General features: G+C 39.4%; 1 protein-coding gene across 2 annotated transcripts in view; it reads left to right on the top strand.

Moving 5' to 3' along the window:
• Positions 1-16,745, top strand: part of LOC136856150 (S-phase kinase-associated protein 1) — a 70,277-nt gene extending 53,532 nt beyond the window's left edge. For both annotated transcript variants that reach the window (XM_067133819.1, XM_067133827.1), the window contains one exon: positions 15,719-16,745. In XM_067133819.1, the coding sequence (XP_066989920.1) occupies positions 15,719-15,928 (210 nt within the window). In that variant the 3' untranslated portion in view covers positions 15,929-16,745. The remainder of the gene's footprint in view (positions 1-15,718) is intronic.
• Positions 16,746-22,488: the final 5,743 nt, after the last annotated feature.

A 22,488-nucleotide genomic window follows, 5' to 3' on the forward strand; every position in this document is an offset into this window, starting at 1 on the left:
TTTGATGAGTGTGAAGCAATCCGATACTGTTTTTTGTGTAAGGGTGGTCACACTCCAAATTCTAGGGCTTGCCCCAGATATAGATTTGAACAAGAAGTGTTGGCAGTGGCTGATAATGAACATAGCATTAGCGAAGCAAAGTGCATTGTAATGGGGCAAACAAAAATGCCAACTCTGCCTATGCTTCTGTAATAAAACTTATGAAAAATATCAGGAGTGTAAGCCACCAATAACTGCATCTGAAAGTAGATATCACAAACCTGCTATTCTTCAGACTGTAAATAATGAGAATCTCCAAACTGATCAGAAACTTTTGTCGGCAAGTGCGTTGGAGTCCAGTACCAAAAATTGTACTTCCAAAAGCATAGATAATTTATCTTCCAAAGTCAATACAAATACCACCTCTACGATAGCTGCCGATTCATCTCCAAAAATAAGTGTGCCAAAATCAACTAATAATTCAGGAAGATATTCTAACAATACTTCAAACAAAAATAAGCTAAAGGAGCAATCCCAATTAGATAGAGCTAGTTCAGAACCATCAATCGTCACAGCCACAAACAAAAATAATAACAAAGCTACAGTTACAAATACCAAGAAGTGCACATTTAACATTTATCATTATTTGGGAAATACTTCCCCAAATAATGATAGCTTTACAATAAAAACTTCAAATGGGTTCAGTGTTTTGGAAGAGATCTCTCTTCCCAGAAAGGTGGTTCCAAAAGTAGATTCAGAACAAAAACATCCGAGTTCAATTCAGTCTTGCCACCCTAAGACAAATAGGATTAGTGTTGCACAGAATCACAGTAGAAATTCTGAACATCAGGATCATAATAAAAAATATGAAGATCAACCAAAAACCCTGAACTCCAGTTCAGATGAAAAGGGATTAAGAAAACAATCTCTTATAAAGGAGAATTTCCCACTCTACCCAGGGCCAGGGCCCCGGGCCACCCACCAAGATGGGGCCTTCTACCAATAAAAACAATACATTTTAATAAGGTTAGTATTGTAATCAGGCACTTATATTACCCATACTAGCCAAATTGAAAATTTGATTATTAAGTTTGACAATAACATGATGCTCGTACATATGAATGTTACGAATGTTTGTGTCACTATGGTTGTAAGTTGTGTTTGAAATTGTAATGATTTTTGACTGCAAAATAACATATCTCAGTATTCTTTGTTCTTCTTTGTTTTAACGTGCTTTTTTTCCCATTTTTATATGGGGTAAGCACAGTGCCTTCTTTTGAAGGACTTCGATTTAGCGGTGGGGTAGGCCGTAGCCTTGATCGGCTGCCCTGCCTGACATCGCTTAGACCCCGGTAACAATTGTGTACACGTATTGTACCAAATCCCCAGCAGCAAGGAGAACTGGGCGGGTAGTTCGACAGTTCGAGACGTGTGAGGTGTCTGTTATGTTGTTAGAAGATGTTGGAGTGGCTTTGTTTATGTGTGTATTAGTCTGTAACACCCATTTGCTTTGAGCAAACCTATCCGTTGATTACATACGTAATCCCGGGGTCTCTACACGGATAGCAAAGTGTCCGCCTTCTCTGACTGGTCGGCTGCGGAGATTGAACCCTTGCCACAGTCCTCTATGAAGTCTGAGGTTGCTGCTCTACCAACCGAGCCATCGAGGCTCCATATCTCGGTATTCTTTGTATTATGGCCAAATCAAGTTTCTAAGACGTCATAGTTAGAATACAACCTAATTCGTTAATCTATATGTCTCACGCGAGATAATAGCATCTATAAGTATATCTAATTTGACTTAATTATAATAACAGGTTACGCTAGTCATGCTTACGGTTCCCTAGTGTTCAGATGAAATGTTCGAAGAATTAGCCTCCGGCTAATGTTAAAAGCAGAAGGACTGTTAAAACAGATGAATCAGCTTGAAACAGGAATGTACACCACCTTCTGGAATGATATTCTGCAAAGAACAGATGCAACTAATAAAACTACAACACGCAAAACTTGATCTAAATACTGCTGTGGCATCACTGACTAGCTTGAAAGACTCTGTTACATCAAAGCATGACTCCTTCCACACTTATGAAAAAGAAGGTGAACAGCTGTCTCAGTCTGGCTCAGCATACTATAAGCGGACAGAATCTCGGCAGAAGCGCCAAGAATGTGCGACTTAACCCATTGGATTATGGACATGCAGAAGAAGTACAACTCAGCCCCTCTGAAAAATACAGAACACAAACTTTTATACATGAACTTACCTGTTGTTTACATATAGCTGTAATTCTCGATCTTGACAGAAAATTCAAAACTGGCGGTTCCGCTAATATATGGTCAGGTGTCTGACTACCCGCCCTCTACCCGGGGTACCTGGATCCATTTCCATCAACAACTAATCATATTTTCTCTGTCGGGGCGACTGATCGTCTGCTCCTCTTCAGGAAATTCATCGGTGCTTTTCTTTGGTGAAGTACCCACTTTGTTGACAGTTCTGGCTTGTTTTGGCTTTGGTTGGGAATTTTTCTAGATATGTCTGATTCAGGATCTCAAATTATGATCTTCACGAGGGTGGGGGGTTGTAAAACTTCAGATATCTCGGTCTAACATAGACCCTCTTTCTTGATGCTCTAACTGTAGAGAGAATTGTGCACGAATCTGGATAGATGTGATGAGTGTTAGTCTTTGTCTGTGCTTGATTGGCAAAAGTTGGCTAAATATCAGGCAAAATTAAGTAAAGATAGGGCACGTAAGGCTTCGGCCAGAAGTTCCTCCCAGAGTAGGAGTAGTATTGCCTCTTGTTCTGTTCCTGTTACCCCTCCTGTTCCTATTCCTGCCCCGGAACCTGTTGTTTCCGAACCCACTACCGTGTCAGACCTTCGGGCAGAATTTGATGGTAAGATTTCGGCTCTTTTCTCTCGCGATAGGAAGATTGGCCAGGATGTGAGTCTGATCATCTGACATGAAGTGTTGAGTGATAGTGTTGTGGAGGAGGTGACTGTTAGGTCCCCTCGCTCTCCCTGGGTCTAGGTCTCTGTCCGGCTCCCAGGGCTCAGGGAGAAGACATGCCGAAAGCCGAAGGGGCAGTGGGGTCTGCTCCGCGAGCAGTTGCTCCCTCCTAACAGTCTGTTCGTCGTCCCAGGCTGTTGCAGCTCACCATAGTAAGCGATGCGGAAGTGTCTTCTTGTGCTTCTGTTTCGTCGAGGAGGAGTTGGAAGCAGTCAGAGTCTAGTAGGCCGCTGAAGGGGCGCTTAGGCTTCCTCTCCCAAAAAAGTCAAGTTCCTATCCAAGAAACTTTGGCGCGTTCTCCTCTTCCGTCATGTAGCTTTTGGGATAGCCCAGAGATCTCTTCTTCTTCAGGCAGTCCGGATGTGCGTTCTACGGATCGTAAGCGAGCGCCTGATCCTCCTGTTAGCATGCAAGTAGCGGCTTCCTTCCCGTTGGATCCCAAGTCGGCTTTTATGCCTCTGGTTCCTGCCCCCCTTTCGCAAGAGGACAAATTGGACAAGATTTTGAGACTTTTCGAAGGTTTTAAAGCACCAGCACTTCAGGATCCTTCTGCAACTGAGGCTCCGGTCTCTGCTCCCGCTCACGCACCTGGCGCCGCTTCCGCTCGCGCGCCTGGCTCCGCTTCCGCTCGCGCTCCTGGCGCCACTTCTGCCCGCACCTACTGCACTCCCGACGCTACTTTGGCGCTTGGCGCCTCTCCACAGCACGTTTCCAAGGCGCTGTCTTTGCGCTTCTGGTGCCGTGGTTTTTAGCGCCTCTTTGGCTCGGATCTTCTAGGCTCCTGACTCCTCTCAAGCTCATGTTTGGATATGGCGCGAATTCGAGCACTTAGCGCCACTCCGGTGACGTTGGCGACACTCAAGAGGATAACGTAAGTTTGGCTCCGGAGCGTTTCTATCCAGCGGTGCTCAACTGCTTCAGAGATTCTCTCCCAGTTCCCGATGTTTGGAAGTAGATGATGTTCCGTCTGCTCCTTACGTCCTTTAAGCATCTCTTCAACTTTTTGAAGAACATTTTCAAGAAGACTTTGCTCCAACTGCCTTAGTCTCCAACTACGCAGTTTGCCCAAGTTACTAAACCTCCTTCCTCTAGATTTCTGAAGCTGGTCCTGTCTGTTTCGGCGAAAAGAGCTCTCCGAAGGCAAGAAGGATGGTTGAGCATGAAAAGATCTCAGGGTAAAACTTCTTTCTGTTTTCCCCCCTCACAACTGTCTTTTAAGTCTCGTTCGTGGTATGAGACTGGGGAAGTCTTTTCCTTGGGAGACGCTGCCTCCTCTCAAGGGGATTTCTCCAGCCTTGTGGATTCTGCCCACGACAACAACTTTGCCTGCCAGTCAAGTGAAACTTCTCGTCTTGAAATTGACCATCTGGTGAAGAGTTCCTATAGGATCTTGGAAGTCTTTTCTTTTATTGACTGGTGTCTATAGGGCCTTGAGCAGGAAGGTGAAAGTCTGTGATCTTCCCCAAGACTGCTCACGGATCTTGATGCTATTTTGGCCTGCCTGGACAGGAGCCATCACGAGACGGGCGTCAGAAATTGCCTCAGTGACTGCTACAGGCATTTTGAAGAAAGAGAGCACATTGGATTTCGTTTGTCGTGAGAGAGGAGTCTCCAGGAACCAGAAATCTGCTCTACTTTTGGTCAACTGTTTAAGAATCCCTTCTTCCGCCATGTTAGTTAGGAAATTTGAGGAGCTCTCGCGGAGTCTCTACTCAGGACCTACTGGCTCACTCTTCGAAAAGACCCAGGTTTTCGACTTCTCCAGTAGTACCCAAGCCTTCTTTCCCTGTATCCTCTAGGCCTTCTCGGGGCACTCCTTCTCGGCCCTTTTCCCGTGCTAGAGGAAGAGGAAAATTCTCTTCTCATCCCCAGAAATCTAGGGGTACCAACCAATGAGTTCAAGGTCCTTCATGCGACGGTCGGAGCCAGACTAAAGTCGTTCTGGCAAGTTTGGGAGGCCAAGGGAGCAGAACCCTGGGTGATCAACGTTCTGAGAGAAGGCTACACCATTCCCTTCTCAGAGAGTCCTCCTTTAAAGTCTTCGCCAGTAGACTTCAACGTATCATCCAGGGACTCCGGCTTGTAGTGTTGGAGGAGGAAGTTACTTCCCTCCTTGAAGGGAGCCATAGAGCAGTCCTCGAACCTTCATCTCGAGGTTCTACCACAACCGTCTGTTTCTGGTTCAAAGTCGTCAGGAGGATGGAGACCAGTCCTGTTAGCGCCCTGAACAAATTTGTGCTTCAAACACCATTCAAGATGAAAACCACACAGTCGGTTATCAATTCCCTGAAGGAAGGAGACTGGATGGTGTCCCTCGATCTCCAGGACGCATACTTTCATGTACCTATCCATCCGAGATCAAGGAAATTCCTACGGTTTGTGTTCAGAGGCAGGACTTTTCAATTCAAGGCTCTTTGCTTCGGCCTATCAACAGCCCCACAAGTTTCACAAGACGATGGCTCAGTGCGAGAAATGGCTTCACTTAGAAATTCACATATCCCTTTACCTCGACAACTGGCTGATCCGGTCTCCGTCAAAAGGCCAATGCTGAAGGACCTACAAAGGACCGCTTTCTCTTACCGGCCAATTGGGACTCATAGTAAATCTTCAAAGTCACCAACTCTCATCTCAAGACTTGACTTATTTGGGAGTTCGGATGAACTCAGTTCTTTCAGGTTTTCCGACGTCACAAAGGATCGAAATGCCTGCTGAGAAGTGAGATACCTGATAGCATCAAGACTTATTCTGCCAAGGAATGGATGAGCCTTTTAGGCACCCTCATCGCTAGAAGTGTTAGTCAGTCTGGGGAGGCTACACATGAGACCTCTTCAGTTCTTCCTACAACAGACCTGGAACAGGAAGAAAGCCGGATGCGTTTGTTTTTCCTCTATCCACTCCACGAGTAAAGTAAGACCTGTGGGTAATTGCCCAGGCGACAGGAGCAAACTAGATCGAGGTTTGTCGCTGAGACAGAGGAACCCAGACCTGATGTTGTTCTCCGGCCTTCCAGGCAGGGTTGGGAGCAACCAGGGGATCTTCAAGTGTCAGGCAATTGGTCTTCATCCCAACGGGACTGGCACATAAATGCGAAAGAGTTGAAGGCAATACATCTAGCCTTGGAACATTTCGTGCTTCTGGTGGAAAACAAAAAGATAGTAGTGCACTCGGACAACTCCACAGCTCGCGTGCGTGGAAGAAACAAGGAGGCACTCCTCCTTCTCTCATTCGGAATCGCAAAAGACCTGCTTTGTGAAGGCAACCAAGAACATAGAGCTAGTAGCTTCCGCTTCATCGGGAGCTCTCAGCGTGAAGCGGATATCACTCCAGCCAGGTCCTCCAGGTCATTCCGGCGGAATGGACCCTCCTGAAAGTTTGCCAAGGCCTGTGGAAGGTTTGGGAACTCCCATGCTAGACACTGTTTGCAACGAGGAAAACCGCAATTCACACCTCTCTTTTATCTCTGTCCAGACCAGAAGCATTAGCGGTGGATGCCATGCTCCTGGACTGGTCAGGTCTCTTCCTTTATGCATTCCCTCCCTTCAGGATGCTGGGAGAAGTCTTGAAAAAGTTTCGAGCACACAAAGGTGTGTCAATGATCCTAATAGCTCCATGGTGGCCAGGAAGATCATGGTTTCCAGAGCTACTGGAGAAAGTAGTGGATTGGCCAAGGAGGTTGCCATTCAGACCAGACCTTCTGTGCCAGTTGCACAGCAGAAAGTTCCACAGGAACCTGCCAGATCGAATCTGGTTGAGGTTCGGGCTGCCGGCGACTCACAGGAGGAGGCTTCTCTGAAGAGTGGCGCAGGCAATGGCTAGTCATACAAGGCCTCGTCTGCAAAGGTCTATCAAGCGTGGTATGAGTGGTGCTCCGAGTCTGGGTGTCTTCCACTTCACGACCTCTAAGCCAGGTGGCGGATTTTCTTTTGTTTCTGCACAAGGGAGAAGAAATTGGCTGTCGACGCGATTAGGGGTATAGGAGTATGCTGGCTGCAGTTTTCAGGAATAGAGGTATGAACCTTTCCTCGGACAAAGGATATTGCAAGAACTCCTTAAATCATTTGCTACCACTAAAGGCAAATCTCTTCATTATGCCGCATTAGATTTGGATGTGGTGCTAAAGGTAAAGCTTACTTCCAAATCTTTTGAGCCCTTTGAGTTCCTGCTCCATTAGGAATCTAACTAAAACTCTCTTTCTCTTGGCACTGGCCTCGGCAAAGAGATTAAGTGAGGTTCATGCTTTGGACAAAAGAGTTGGTTTTTGTGCAGATAAGGCTGTAGTTTCCTTCACCTTGGGTTTCCTAGCTAAGAACGAAAACCCTAGTAATCCGTATTAAAGGAATTTCCATTGCTAGCCTATTCTCCTTGGGAAAGGAAACGGAGAGACTTCTCTGTCAGTCCAGAAACATTGAAATTCTATCTGGACAGGGCCAGAAGTGTAAGAGAGGAACTCATGATTTTTATGGTGCTCAACTAAGAACCCCAAGAACCCTCTATCTAAAAATGGGATTGCTTTCCTTTTGAAGAACTGATACAGGAGGCACACAAGGAATTAAGGGATGTGGATTTCCCCTTAGTTAAAGTGATGCCTCATGAAATTAGGGCTATTACCTTCTTTAGCCTTCAAAGAAGAACATGGCTTTAAAGGACATTCTAAGTTCAACTTACTGGAGATGTTAGTCTGTTTTGCCTCGCATTATCTGAGATAGATCCAAACCACATGAAGACTGCAGTCGTTGGGCCCCTTTATTGCGTCTGACACGGTGATGGGCAAAGGGGCAGGGCTCTAGATCCTCTCCTTAGTTTCGCCCAGGTGCAGAAGGAGTCTCTTTTTGATGACTACTAGAGCCTTAGAGTTTAGATGGCCTAGTAGGTCTAATTTTAATAGGTTGGTGTGAGTTTTTTATGGTTGGGTGATATGTTAAAAAAAAAAAAAAAAAAAAGATAGTGTATGATGGTGGATGCTTTGAGTACTGCGCCCTGAGCAGGGGCATTATATGCTTTGGTTGATTGTCATGAAGGCGGCTGGAGCCAACAGACCTTTCTCCATATGGCAGCCTGCGACTGAGCTACTAGGCCCGCAGTTGCACTAAGGATAGCAGGTTACAAGAGGCAGTAACGAGGAAGGCAGCTTCCTTAGCAGGTAAGGATCCAAGAAAGTAAAAACGTTTTTCTTGGCATGATGATCTCAGGTTTTTCCATTTAACACTTACAGCTGTCGTGCCCACCTCACTCAATGTGGCAATCAGCTATATGTAAACAACAGGTAAGTTCATGTATAAATGACATTTTTATAATAAAAGATTTTATATCACACTTACCTGTTGTTTGTTTACATATAAAACATTCCCACCCGCCTCCCGCAAGGGACAGGGGACATAGAAAATATGATTAGTTGTTGATGGAAATGGATCCAGGTACCCGGTAGAGGGCGGGGTAGTCGATCACCTGACCATATATTAGCGGAACCGCCAGTTTTGAATTTTCTGTCGAGATCGAGAATTACAGCTATATGTAAACAACAGGTAAGTATGATATAAAATCTTATTTTATTATAAAAATGTCATTTTCTTGCCTGTCATTGATCAGTTTATCTCTTCTCTCGACCAACGTCTGGAAGCATACAAACAGATATCAAGTCAGTTTAATTTTTATAGACATCTGCAAAAGCTTTCTTCAGACGAACTTCACGACACAGCAGAGCAACTCGTCAGGGCATATCCAGATGACTTAGATATTACATTTAAGGAGGAACTGTGCCAGTTTGTAGCATCTGCTAATATATTCACAGATGAGGAGCCAACAGATATCAGCACTGAGCTTTTCCTGTATAGACTTATATTGGACAAGGGTGTACAGGACACTTTCCCAAACATAGAGATAGCTCTACGAATAAACCTTGTTTTGATGGTGTCAAACTGCAGTGGGGAGCGCTCTTTCTCAAAGCTAAAATTAATTGAAAACAGATTACGGACATCCATTGAACAGAAACGTCTGGTAAATCTGACTATAATGCGCCTCAAGTCACATACAATATATTGCGTGAACTGGACTTCAATGAAATCATCAGTGAATTTGAATTTGCAATAAAAAAATCAAGAAAAGTGTCGAGAAAGTAATCCTGGCTATACATATAACTCCATAAGAAAGAATGAGCTATTATAATTATGTGTGTTAGTTAAATTATTATTTTTATATAAATAATTGTAACTGTATGTGTAAAAAAAATATGGTAAGAACAACCTGTGCTTATTTTATTTTGTGTTTATGCATATTAATAACATCAGAAGAATAGTCCCATTGTAGTATTTCCTAAATAAAACTGTCCTACTAATATATTAGTATTACTGTATTTTGGCTACTAGATTAATTAGACTATAGTTTGCAGTGTATGCAATAGGAGTTGGAAAGGGGGCCTCCCACCAGAGTGGGCCCCAGGCCTCCCACCAGCTTAATTCGGCCCTGATGTGTAGTGCAGTAAATTTAGAAGCAAGTGATTCACCAACCAAAAAAGTTTGAGGAAATAGATATGAAAAAGTTTCATTAGATATATACTTGTAAACTCATTCACCACCTTTCCCAATCAAAGTCAGTAGACTGAATCAACAAATACCAGTATCAGATTGAAGAAGTTGATAAAGCAGACAAAGCTGCAATTTCACAAGATCAGTCATAGATGTTCCAATTAGTGATTATTTAACATCTCTAAAACCCAACATAATCAATAAATGGCAGAATATATGGAACAAAGAATGTGATGATGATGAAACAAATCAAGCCCACGTTGGAATATGAACTTCAACATATCAGAAGGGCACACAAGTAATTTTGACTTGTCTTAGAATTGGTCACTTGTTTTACCAATGGATATTCCATTAATAGCCCACATGGTCCAGTCATTATGTACAAACTGTATAGTAACACTGACAATTGAACAATTTTGTGTGAATGTCCTAAATATATTTTACAACAAATGTTAAGTTTTGGAAACAAATTGGTTAAAGAAATTTTGTCAGAATAGCCATCTGTGTCAGTCAACTCAGTTATCAAATTTTTAAACAGCTGTACTGTAATAAATGAAATCTGAACCATATCATTAATAAGGACAGATCTGTGAGAGGTAAATAATAATGCAGTAGAGATAAAGAACAAGTTAAGTATAGGAAATTGCATTATAGCAGAACATAGGTTATTGTGAGAGTACAGTGGACCCCCCACTAGATTGTGGTTCAGCATTCGTGGATTCAGTCATTCGCGGTTTTTTTTATGTGAAACGTATCTCCAAATATATCACAGGAAAATTCACTTAATTCACAGATTTTTCATAGAGCAATATTCACCAATTACTGTACGTATTTTTACTAATTTTCAAATATTAGTATTAATGTAAACAGCAAAATGTGAATCAAATGTTGAAGTAAAATCCCTCAATATTGATCTATTATCATCTTAATATGTACTATATAAAAAAATAACGATGTTCATGTTCACCTCCTCTCTCTTTCTCCATGACGACACACTATTGGTTGAAGGAGTTGGAAGTAGCCAGTGACAAAGCTTGTAGCTCGATGCTTTGTGTGTATTGTCAGTAGTGTATGAGTTGTATTTTTGTTTCTCTTTCTTTCTCTCTCACTGAGGTAAGAGAGAGAATTTTTATATATATGTAACATATGTATGGTAAATAATTTATTTACTAATTTCCAGATATATTAATATTAAAGCAAAAACAGCAAAATATCAATCAAATGTTAAAGGAAAATCCCTCAGTATTGATCCATTATCATCGTAATATGTACTGTAAAAAAAAAAAAAAAAATGTTTACCCCCTCTTTCTGTCACTCTCCATGATGACATGCTACAGTAGAACCCCGGTCCTCGACTGTACTAGAACTCGACATAATCGGATTTCAACACGAAATGTTGAGTAAATTTTACGTCGGAGCTCAAACAACAAACCGGAATCCGACCCGATGAATCATATGATGTTTGTAGAAAAAGAGTTTCGAGCGGCTGCCGCTAGTTGGCGTTCTTCCCATGCTTATTTAAAAGCATTTAAAGCCCACACATGTTGCTGGTGCTGTTGAAAAACAAGCCAGATTATCACATTAAATTAATAATACAGTATTTATAAGCCGAATTACTGTATGTCTGTTATCATAAAATTAAGAAAAATTTCCTAAATTACGTCGGAACTCGGCAGCTTGTGGCAGATATAAACAAACCACAGCGCCACCCTGGTGGTGTATCGTGGTATTAATTACATAAACATTCAATATTCATGGTAAATTTCATACAGAGTCTACTGGAATAGTGTACAAAATCACTGTAAAACATCTTTCAGTAAATATTTACTGAAAGATGTTTTACAGTGATTTTGTACACAGTTCCAGTAGACTGTATGAAATTTACCATAAATATTGAATGTTTCAGTAAATATTTACTGAAAGATTACTGAAAGATGTTTTACAGTGATTTTGTACACTGTTCCAGTAGACTCTGTATGAAATTTACCATAAATATTGAATGTTTATGTAATTAGTACCGCGATACACCACCAGGGTGGCGCTGTGGTTTGTTTATATCTGTCACAAGCTGCCGAGTTCCGATGTAATTTAGGAAATTTTCCTTAATTTTATGATAACAGACATACAGTAATTCGGTTTATAAATACTGTATTATTAATTTAATGTGATAATCTGGCTTGTTTTTCAATGTTATCATTATTAACAACAGTTTTATTGTGTACCCATTGCAGTACATTCTGGTAGTGCCTATAGGCTACCTAGCCTAGCCTATGGCGCTCGGTCTATCATCGGTAATACGGCCGCATTGGTCATAGGCCAATTTTTTTATACATTATGCATTTAAAAATGTAAAAGTGCTTCTGATACATTAAGTTATTCAACTCTGAACTTATTTAATTGTAATTTGTGTAAAAGTTTTGTATAAAAGGCAAGGTTGGGGTAATGACTGGTGGTCAGGAATGGATTAATCCATTTTCAGTTATTTCTTATGGGAGAAATTAACTCAGAATTCGACAAAATCGAATCTCGACACTTCTTCTGGAACGGATTAGCGTCGAGGACTGAGGTTCTACTGTATTGGCTAAAGGAGTTGGAAGTAGCCAACGACAAAGCTTGTTGCTAGATGCTTTGGTATGTATAGTCACCAGTGTGTGAGTTATCTCTCTCTCTCTCACTGAGATAACAGAGAATTTTTATGCATATGTATTATTTATGTGTATTTGTTTTGTATGACAATGATTTACTAATTTTCAAATATTAATATTAACGTAAACACAACAAAATATCAGTTCATTAAGGAAAATATAGTAAATTAGGTAAGATTTTACCTAAATTGTTTTCCTTGATCTTTTTCTGTCTCCAACTTAGGGGAAGGGATGAAGGCGTAACTGTCAGTCATCTTGACACATTAACCATGAAGGGGGTTGCCACCTGGGCAAAGGGGGTTGCCACCTGGGCAAAGAGACTCTCACTCTCTCTTTCTCCCTGTACGCCAAAGGATACTCATAGAGTGTGAGAGATGGATAGATAGGCAGAAAGGGAGAGTGGTTGATAGGAAGATAATATACAGGTTGACCATCACTAATCCGGCACAAATTTCGGCTAGAGTAATTTCTAATGTTTCAACACTAATTTTCAAATTTCCCGGGTTGCTGCACTAACTCGCTCGCCGGCCGCTTCGATTTGGTGGCGCAGTGTGCTGCATCAACAAACTGGTAGCCTGGCCTACATTATACTGAACTCTATTCACATATTAACAGTATTATACAAACATCAACATAACGAATGTGCATCTTTTTCATGGATCTTTTTAAAAGTTATGCTTTACTACATTGTTTCCAATTGCGTATATTCTCATATTGCTTTTCTGTTATAAATTGCAATCAATGTTTTGTTGAGGGAATCGATATCGCCGCATTTAACCAAGTTCAAAGCGCTTTTCTTGCTTCTAGTTAGCGTAAATGAATATGGATACTTTATTTATTTGGGACAAGGATATTTTTCGTTATATGAAGTGTTTTCGTTATACGAAGTGTTTTTAAGTTGAAATATAACTTGAATAGGTCTTGTTGTGAAATTAATTTAGCTATTTTTTCGTTAATGTATGACGTTTGCGGGAATCGCGGCTGGCCTTTTTGGGGGCATGTTTTTTTGAGTAAAAAAAATAGATTTCGTTTGCTATTTTCTCTTGATTTAATCATAATACGAGCTTTATGTATTTATATTTTATCGGCGTGAAAACAGTAGTAATTTGTATTCTTTCATGCCCAGTAGTTTTGATTAAAATACATTCTCTCCAGTTTTATTTACGGTCGAGTTTCATCCATGTTGCCGATGCACGATAACTTATAGTCATTAGCAGCTTGAATATTGTTTTCTCAGCTTCAGCTACAACTTGCAGCTTAAAGTTACTGTAGCAGTATATTTCCCTGCCGATCTTTTCTCCAAAGCGAACAAGAGTATAGTGTAAAAAATATTTCAGTCCTATTGTACAGTACTTAACGTCATTTGTAACATAACCACAGTAATTGTGTATTACCGTACGATGGTTGAAATACAAGCACAACAGTTGTTATCCGATACGATTATTAGCTAAACAACAGTTTCCCGTTCGGTTGTTTATGGCTGTACACATTTACGCAAGAGTATAACGTTACTAACAATACTTTTATCATTCTCTTTTACTTTTTTAACTAGCAGATGGAAAAAAAGCGATGGAGGAAAAGAAGTTGGTCTATTGTAAGTTGGTCTCTCTCGCTGCCTGCGCCTGCGTGAAATCTAAAAATATTTCCTAAATATTTTCGTATCGGTATTAATTGCTAACTACATCGTAAACTCGACATATCGTAAGTCGAATTATCGTAACTCGAGCACTATCTGTATTTGATAATTGTCTTTTCTTTGTTAACCAACTTGTACTGATTTATGGGATATTTTAATTCTAGGATGAGGTGCTTAGTTACTGTGTTTCGTGTATTCTAGCCTAATAAATGGCTAATCCGGCACCCTCTAGGTCCCAATGATGCTGGATTAGTGATGGTCAACCTGTATATACATATATATATATTATACAGGCAGTCCCCGGTTAACAGCAGGCTCAGTTAACGATGATCTGGTTTAATGGCGCTTGTCTAGCGACAGAAAATTGGCAATTTTTGCCGCCAAAAAATTGCCGATTTCCGTTTATTGGCGTCGATACATACCTAACAGAGGCGCTGATAACCGAAAATTGGTGCTTTTTGCGCTGATAAGCCCTGAAAATCGCCGAAAAAGCGCAAAAAATCGCAGATTTTCTATTATCATCACACCCTCAGAATGGAACCCCACGTATAACCGGGGACTGCCTGTACTGTTGACCTATTATCATCGTAGTATGTATAAAAAAACTATCATCCCAACATTTTAATTGTTTAACCAGTGTAAACAAATCAGTTCAGCCCTCTCTCTTTTTACGCCGAAGGATACTCGTAGAATGTGAGAGATGGATAGAAAGATAGAAAGGGAGCTATTGGCTGGAAGGGTTAGAAGTAGCAAATCATACACCAGGGCAGGGTATGTTACCTCAATGCTGATTGGCTTGTAGCATCACGCGCTATTGGCTGGAATGATTAGAAGAGCTAATCACAGAGCAGGATACCAGCTTTGCTAGTTGCCGATTGGCTTGTAGCTCCAATGATTTGTGAGTGTTTCCCCCCTTTTTTTTTTTTTTGTTACGATTGATTTGTTTTATATTTACTGATACTGTATATAGGTATTCTTACAACCTTGTTTTGTGAATTAATCTTTATTTACTTTTGTGTATGTACTGTCACTGGTGTATTAAATATTTTTAATTTGCATATGTTTTTGTTTCTCTTTCTCTTAGGGTTAACTTTATTAGTTTTCACATGTACCTGTGAGCCATATATTTTTAAGGGTAATGATGTAAGATGACTTTGAAATTATAGTAATGATGTAAGATGACTTTGAAATTATAGTAAAGTGTTTTAGGATAATAGTTTAAGGTATATTTTTGTTTGAACTATTAAAATAAGCAGTTACAGTATAAGCGTTTTGGTTTATGTTATACTTTACTTGGTTCATCCCTTACCCCTTCTCTCTCTCCCCATGATGACAGCTATTGGGTGGAAGGAGCCAATCACACAGCAGGGTACCAGCTTAACTCGGTGCTGATTGGCTTGAAATAGGCAGTTATACTGTACATAAGCATCCTGGGTTGGGGGGAGGGAGGGCATTTCCAATATATAGCAGATTTTTGGTATTCACTGGTGGTTGTGGCCCCTAACCCCCCGCGAATACGGGGGTCAACTGTAATGTTAATTAAATGTCAGAGTGAAATGTTTTTATTTCATTATCTGAATTATATGAATTGAACCTAAACAGTATACTAAAACACATAAGGTTTTGTATGGTATTACACGCAAATAATCTCTGTACTGCAGAAATAGTGAAACCACAGAACACATACAAATACCATTATTTCATATGTAAATAATTTATACAATATTTTAATTGTAAATTATTGGTATCATAACTGCTATATCCTTGTTTGGAGCTCAGGCAATAATGGAAGCACTTACAATTTTACAATGGTTTTTATGCTATGTATAATACTGTATAGATATTGGACTTGATGCTATATTGTATATTATTAATCATTTCAAAATATGAATGGTACAACTAAAGATTAATACTTTCAATCTCCATTAAAGGTTGACCAGGGAACATTGTTTGAATTGATCCTAGCTGCTAATTACTTGGACATCAAAGGTCTCTTAGACGTTACGTGCAAGACTGTGGCCAACATGATCAAAGGCAAAACCCCTGACGAAATTCGCAAAACCTTCAACATCAAGAATGACTTCACTCCATCAGAAGAGGAGCAAGTACGCAAAGAGAATGAATGGTGTGAAGAGAAGTAAATGATAAACCCAATATTATTTATCTGTAGGTGATCAGAAAGTATAGAATAATCTGTTACTTGACTTAGGCTGCCATACTCCCAAGAGATGTTTAATCCAGAGGTGCTTAAGTTTGTACACAGCAATGCCAGAACAAGCCTCCCTTGGATTGGAAACTTTTAAGCCTTAAGACAGAGTTCTACTTGGCACTTTATCAACTTGTCGTAGTAATCTATATATTTATTATTTACTTTTTTGAACTTTCATTATTTTGTGAATATGGTACCACATAATTGGAAATCGACTATTGCCATATTTGGGAACATTTGGTGTGTGAAGTGGAGGAAAATTTTCTTTTTGGTTAAAAGTTGAGAATTGTGGTTAACCTACAGTTCACAATTGTTCACTTATTCAGATCTCTGGTTTGTCATTTGATGTCTGGACGATACATTTATTTTTTTCTTTCATTTTTTTTTTAATTCATAGGTACTGTACCAGTCAAAGTGTGTTCTACATCCACCCCTTAACACATACCAAAGTGCAAGGTTAATGTCAGCTTCATAAGACATTCAAGGAAAGGCATATTTTAGATAATTTTTTAGTTATCCATTAATAAAAATTCTCTTACTGTCCCCCAGTGTGAGTAGCTTTTTCCTTTGCAGTCCATTCATTAAATAATGTGCATTAGTGTCCAACAGTAGTGATATTTTGATAAAGCACTGCATATAACGCACTTGTGATGTGTTTATTGGCCACCTTTTGTTTAATGTTTTATTTTGACTGTTCTGAATGTGAAGGAAATTTTATTATTCTTGTCTAAATAAACCTCCAAGTTAAATTAGTTTGAATGTCTCCTAATATCTACCATTGCTGTATTATAAATGTGTATTTGGTTTGTTCCTAAAGTAATACAAACTGTTGACTTATTATGTCATAATAAGGTACTTAAATGGAGCTGGGCACTATTTTATATTGAGTGGTGTAAATCTGAAGCTATATTCTTTATCATTTAAACCTCATGGATGTCCCCCTTTTCTAGAGGAGGAAGTTTGTCTACAAACTGGCATCTGGTGGGGAGAAAAGTCAGTGTCTTCCAGCCAACACTAGCTACTTTCTAAACTTTGCTCTCTTAACCTGGGATGAGAGGTCAGAAATGGCCAAGTCTGTCAACATGCTCAGCCACAAGTTGAGCAATGAGGCAGCCTGGAAAGAAACCATGGTAATGGACTCCATGGCCCCTGACTAAAGCAAGGAAGGAAGTGCTTTCTTGTCAGTCTCTCCTTGAGAACTTTTGGCAGTAGGAAGCCTGATGAGTCCAACAGTAAGAGAGTAGTCTCGGAGTCTTCTAGGATGTAAAATCTCCTATGTATGTCAATGGTAGGGGAAGGAGCTTGCCTAATCTGTTGGATAACTGGGAACTTTCAGAACAATTTCAGCAAACTAATGACTCTTATGGCACTGAGGGGAAAGTTTATGTTCAGGCAGGTCTCCCAGGGCAGCCACATTGCTCCTCCCAATGTAGGCCACCCCCCCACCCTTGATGGAGAGAACCTATCTTGAATTAGTTTTATTCTGTTTGTACTGTGAGTATTAATCCACAACATTCAACCTCTGGCATGCCCTTGATTCTCCCTTCTTGCTCTTCCATCAAGAAAAAATAAAGAAATGGAAATAACTGTCAAATCTTTTGAGTAATGAAAATAAAACTAGAAATTGATTTCAAACAGTACCCAACATTGACCCATTTTTTATTCTCTTTTTGGGAACAAGAATTGGTCAAGGTTCCTTAATATGATATAGTGAACACAAACGTCATCTTAAACTTGAAAACTACTGGTTAAATGAATATTCAACAACTGAAAACCTAAGAGAAAAATTAAAAACAAAAATGCTTGATTGAAGTATTTACCATAAATCAATCTGAGAGTTACTCTGCAATACAAACTGTAGTTAGCTCCAACAAGACAATAATTAAGTGTACAGGGAACAATCATATTACTAAAATATGAATCTATTGACAAAATTATCATATTAGACTACCCTAAAAAAAAAAGATATGTGAAAGACTGAAATCTATGGCATTTCAAGCATAAAAAATTAAGAAATCTCTGTGTGCATAATTTGGTAACCTCACCAGGATAATTTTGGTATTAGTAATTTTGTGTGATAGTATGTTAGCCTACAAGATAAGTAACGGAAAGTGACAATGGCAACAGGACTTCAAAAACTCATTCATAGGCCACCCTTGGCTGTATGCAAACCTCCTCAATCTGTCAATGAGAGTGTCAATTAGTGTCCATGTTAACATGTTTTTCATCAGGCTGGGCGACTGGGGTTTTGTGGAAAGTATAGGGGTGGTAGTGCTGCTTGTCTGCTGTCTTTCAGATTCCTTTCTCCCTTTTTCAGCTTCATCCCTTTCCCTCAGTTGCTTTGCATGGGCTTGATCATTCACCAACTGCTTAATTTCATCTAGCCCCAATTCAGTTTTGAACTGGGTCAGGAGATGAAATGAAGCAGTTGGTGACGGATTAGCAAAATATACTGCAGCCTGTGCAGAGCAACTGTGGGAGAGAGATGAAACTCAGAAACAGAGAAAGGAAACTGGAAGACAGCAGGAACATGAACTGCTTGTAATAAGACTTGAGACTTGAAGTCAAATTGCACAGGGACAGGTAAGCAGCACTACCACCCATATAGTTACCACAAACCTAAGTTGCCCAGCTCTGATGAAAAACATGATGACATAGACAATTTTATTGAAAGATTTACACAGAGCCAAGGAGTGCGCTGTATGTTGAAGTCCTTTACTAATAAGTATCTTTTAAGTTTTATCTAGTATGCCTTCAGATGAAGCTCTTCAGTGTGATAGCCTAAAAAAATACTTGTTAAAGAGATGTGATGACAGAGGAGGGTTAAAAAAAAAAAAAATCAACAAGAAAAGGCCAGATAGGGTGAGACTGCACATCAGTTTGTAGTTGGGCTACAGAGATGCTTCAATAGATGGACAAATATCTGAATGCGGCAAGTTTAATGATTTAGTTGATTTACATATCAAGGAACAGTTACTCTGTGCGTTCAACCAAGAAGGTACCATTCCTCTGGGAAAAAGTTCCAAGAGGCATTGGTGATGAGGTAATAAAGCTTGTACAGCTGTATCTTGAGGCTCATGGGCTAAGCTTAGTGGAGTGCAGTGAGTCAATGGAGAAGTCTAATGGTGGTATCCAGAGACCCAAGGACTATAAGATGGCTGGCAAACAGAAACATACTGGCAAAAATGAAGGTATGTGCTTTACATGTCACAAACTTGGCATTTAGCCAAGAATAAGTAGCAGAGAGGGCAGTCCAACAGAAGGCAGCCTGTCTCACAACTTCATCCTCAGAGCTTTGTTTAGAGGGGGATTAATTTAGCTGCAGTTGATAGCTGGAAGCCATTCCAAGAACACAACCATGGCAGATCAGTCCAGTGAAAAGGGAAGAAACTTTGTGGCAAGGGCAATAAATAAAATTGTATTTTCCTTTTTGGTAAGAGTTAGTTAGTTATGATTTGTTTAACCAGACCTCTGAACCCTTTTATGGTTCTTCTCGGGCTGATTTGGTAAGAGCTAAGTACACTATTATATAAACTCCCTAGGCCACTTCCTACCATGAGCCATATACATTGTCTCATATTTTGTGACAAAAAGTAGCAAAAATAAAATCTGAAGGATGATCTTCCATTGGAAATTAACACTAGGTCAAGATAGAGAAGATTATACATTCCTAAATCATTACATTGCCAAAACTGTAGTAAATATGAAAAAAAAAGGTAGAGCAGCTCCAGATGTGCATATTCTGGATCAAATGATTACACAACTTGGAACTGTGGTGAACCAACCTGCACAAACTATGGTCAGAATCCTCATGCAAGATCTAAAGAGTATGCACATTATGGATGCAACACATAATATTCAAGACAAATAGAATGTCCATAAGAGAAGCTAAACTAGAGGTGAAAGTAAGAGGATTTAATGAAATGATAAAATATTTATGTACAAAACCATATCCCAACAAGGTAACCAAAATCAAAATAATCATTCACTATATAAAACAAGAAACAAACTATATGCAAGAGAAAAAAATATTAGAGCAAAGACTAGGTGAAGGAAATACAATCCAAAAAGAATATAGCATTAAATATCCAAACAAGTTTGATGTTCTGTCACAAATGGAATTTGAGGAACTTTATCAAGACCTTTAAGGAAAAGAGGAAAAGTAGAAAACCAACAAAACAATGTTTCTATACTTCAAGATAAGGAACCCGAAGAGGGGTGGGCATAGTGCTGTCAGTGCACCCCATGTGGTGCACTGTAGGCAATACTTAAGGTTCCTTGCAATGTCCCTTCAGCCCCTAGCTGCAACCTCTTTCATTCCTTTCATTGTACCTACGTTCTTATTCTCTTTCTTCCATCTCACTTTCCACCCCCTCCCAACAATTGTATCATAGTGCAACTGCAAGACTTTCCTCCTGTTATGCCTTTAAGACCTTACTGTCAATTTCCATTTCATCACTGAATGACCTCATAAGTCTCAGCATTTGGCCTTTGGCCTAAATTCTAAATTCTACTCAAGATAAGGAAAGGCCACTGGAAAGAACTCCACCTGAAAAGAAGAACAATACCAATGACCATAATGATACTAATCCATCTGTCAAAACCATGAATTATCTCAGATCTGTAGTATAAGACAATTGCTAAATTACAAAACCATGTAGTCTAGCTTTTGCAACAACAGATATCTTATGAAATATTGATTATGTAAAGATGATGTTATTACAAATGCTGTTTTACTTACTGCATCCCTAGAAATTCAAAATACCGTATACACTCGTGTATCATGCAACCTTTCAAGACCTAATTTTGAAGTTAATTTTAAGGGGGTCGCATCATACGCGAAATACAAAATTAGCATATGTAATATTCATGTATTAGTGTCATAACATAACGAATACGCATCTTTGACATGGATCTTTTAACAAGCTATGCTTTACTTCACTGTATCCAGTAATATTGTACGTACAGTATTCGCATATTACTAATCGTATTATAAAATGCAAACATAGCGATCAAGTGCCAATTGCATTGTTCAGGTTTTCATGAACATGGACAACGATACCTTCCGTGAATTTTTGTTTCAGCATCAATTCAATTTCCGTTTAAAGATCACCATGGAGGAAGGTTTTGTCCCATTTGCCATACACGTTAAAACAACAGTAAAGTGTGTTCTTTCATGCCCAGTAGTTTTGATTAAAATACTTTTCTCTCCAATATTATTTACAGCCGAGTCTGATGGTATCGAAGTTTAGGAGTTTAATCCATGTTGCCAATGCATGATAATTTATAGTCATTAACGCTTGAACATTGTCTTCTCGGCTTCAGCTAGAACTTGCGGCTTATATTTAGCAGTATATTTCCTTGTGATCTTTTCTCCATACCGAATAAGGCTATGATGTAAAATATATATCAGTCCTATTCTACTTAACGTTATTTATAACATACCTGCAGTCATTGTTCACTATTGTACGATGGTTGAAATGCAAGCAAAACAGCTGTTGTTACCCAATTCGGTTTTTCATAGCCATGGACTAGACCGTTTTCATAGCAAAACAGTTGTTTCTCGTTCGATTGTTTATGGCTGTACTCGTTGAGTCAACGAGTATAATGGAACTAACAATACTTTTATCATTCGCTTTTACTTTTTTAACATATTTAACTAGAAGATGGGATAAAGAGATGAAGTAAAAGAGGTTAGTTCATAGTGATCTGGTCTCTCAAAAAAGGAACTCGCATGATACATGATAAAATAATTTTTTATGGGTGAAAATTTTGGGGTCGCACGATGCTCGAGATCGCGCATTAACGAGTACATACAGTAAACGAACTAACAAAGTAAATTCTACGTCATGTTTTTCCTACACACATCGCCTAAAAGGGAAACAATGTCCTATGTTTCACCGCCAATCACAAGCAACCCCTACCAACAATACGATAAAGTATGATAATTATCGTTCGTGTGACTGAATTGTTCTAAACAGTTACAAACAGCCTGAATTTTTAATAAAAAATTAATATTATGTTATCCTAAATGTTATTACTACTGTAACTACACTGTGTCACCAAAAGGTAAAGGTTATTGTGAGCTCAACCATAACTCGATGTTTACATTTTGTCAGCTGGCCTCGCATAGATAAATGCTGATTTCATTTATATGGAATTATTCCTCGATTAGGCTATTTATTATGAAGATAAACCAATAGTATATAAGGTAAAATTATTTTTATTACCTTTATTATCACTTTATTTCATAATGTGAATCTTTTCATGTATGTTGGTGGATATCGCACCAAGGCCGAGGCTAGCCTACCGATAAACATCACTTAGAATTCAGGGTTTAATATTTAGAATGGTAGCATAAGACGACCCCCAATTTTTGGGGGTGAATTTTTTTATTTAAAGGTCATCTTATACACGGAAATATACGGTAACAACGAAACTTATGAAAAAGGATTCATGTGTACCTACCATTTGACATATAAAGAAATATAT

The sequence above is a fragment of the Macrobrachium rosenbergii genome, chromosome 3 (assembly GCF_040412425.1).
Source record: "Macrobrachium rosenbergii isolate ZJJX-2024 chromosome 3, ASM4041242v1, whole genome shotgun sequence".
In the NCBI taxonomy this organism is placed as follows: domain Eukaryota; kingdom Metazoa; phylum Arthropoda; class Malacostraca; order Decapoda; family Palaemonidae; genus Macrobrachium; species Macrobrachium rosenbergii.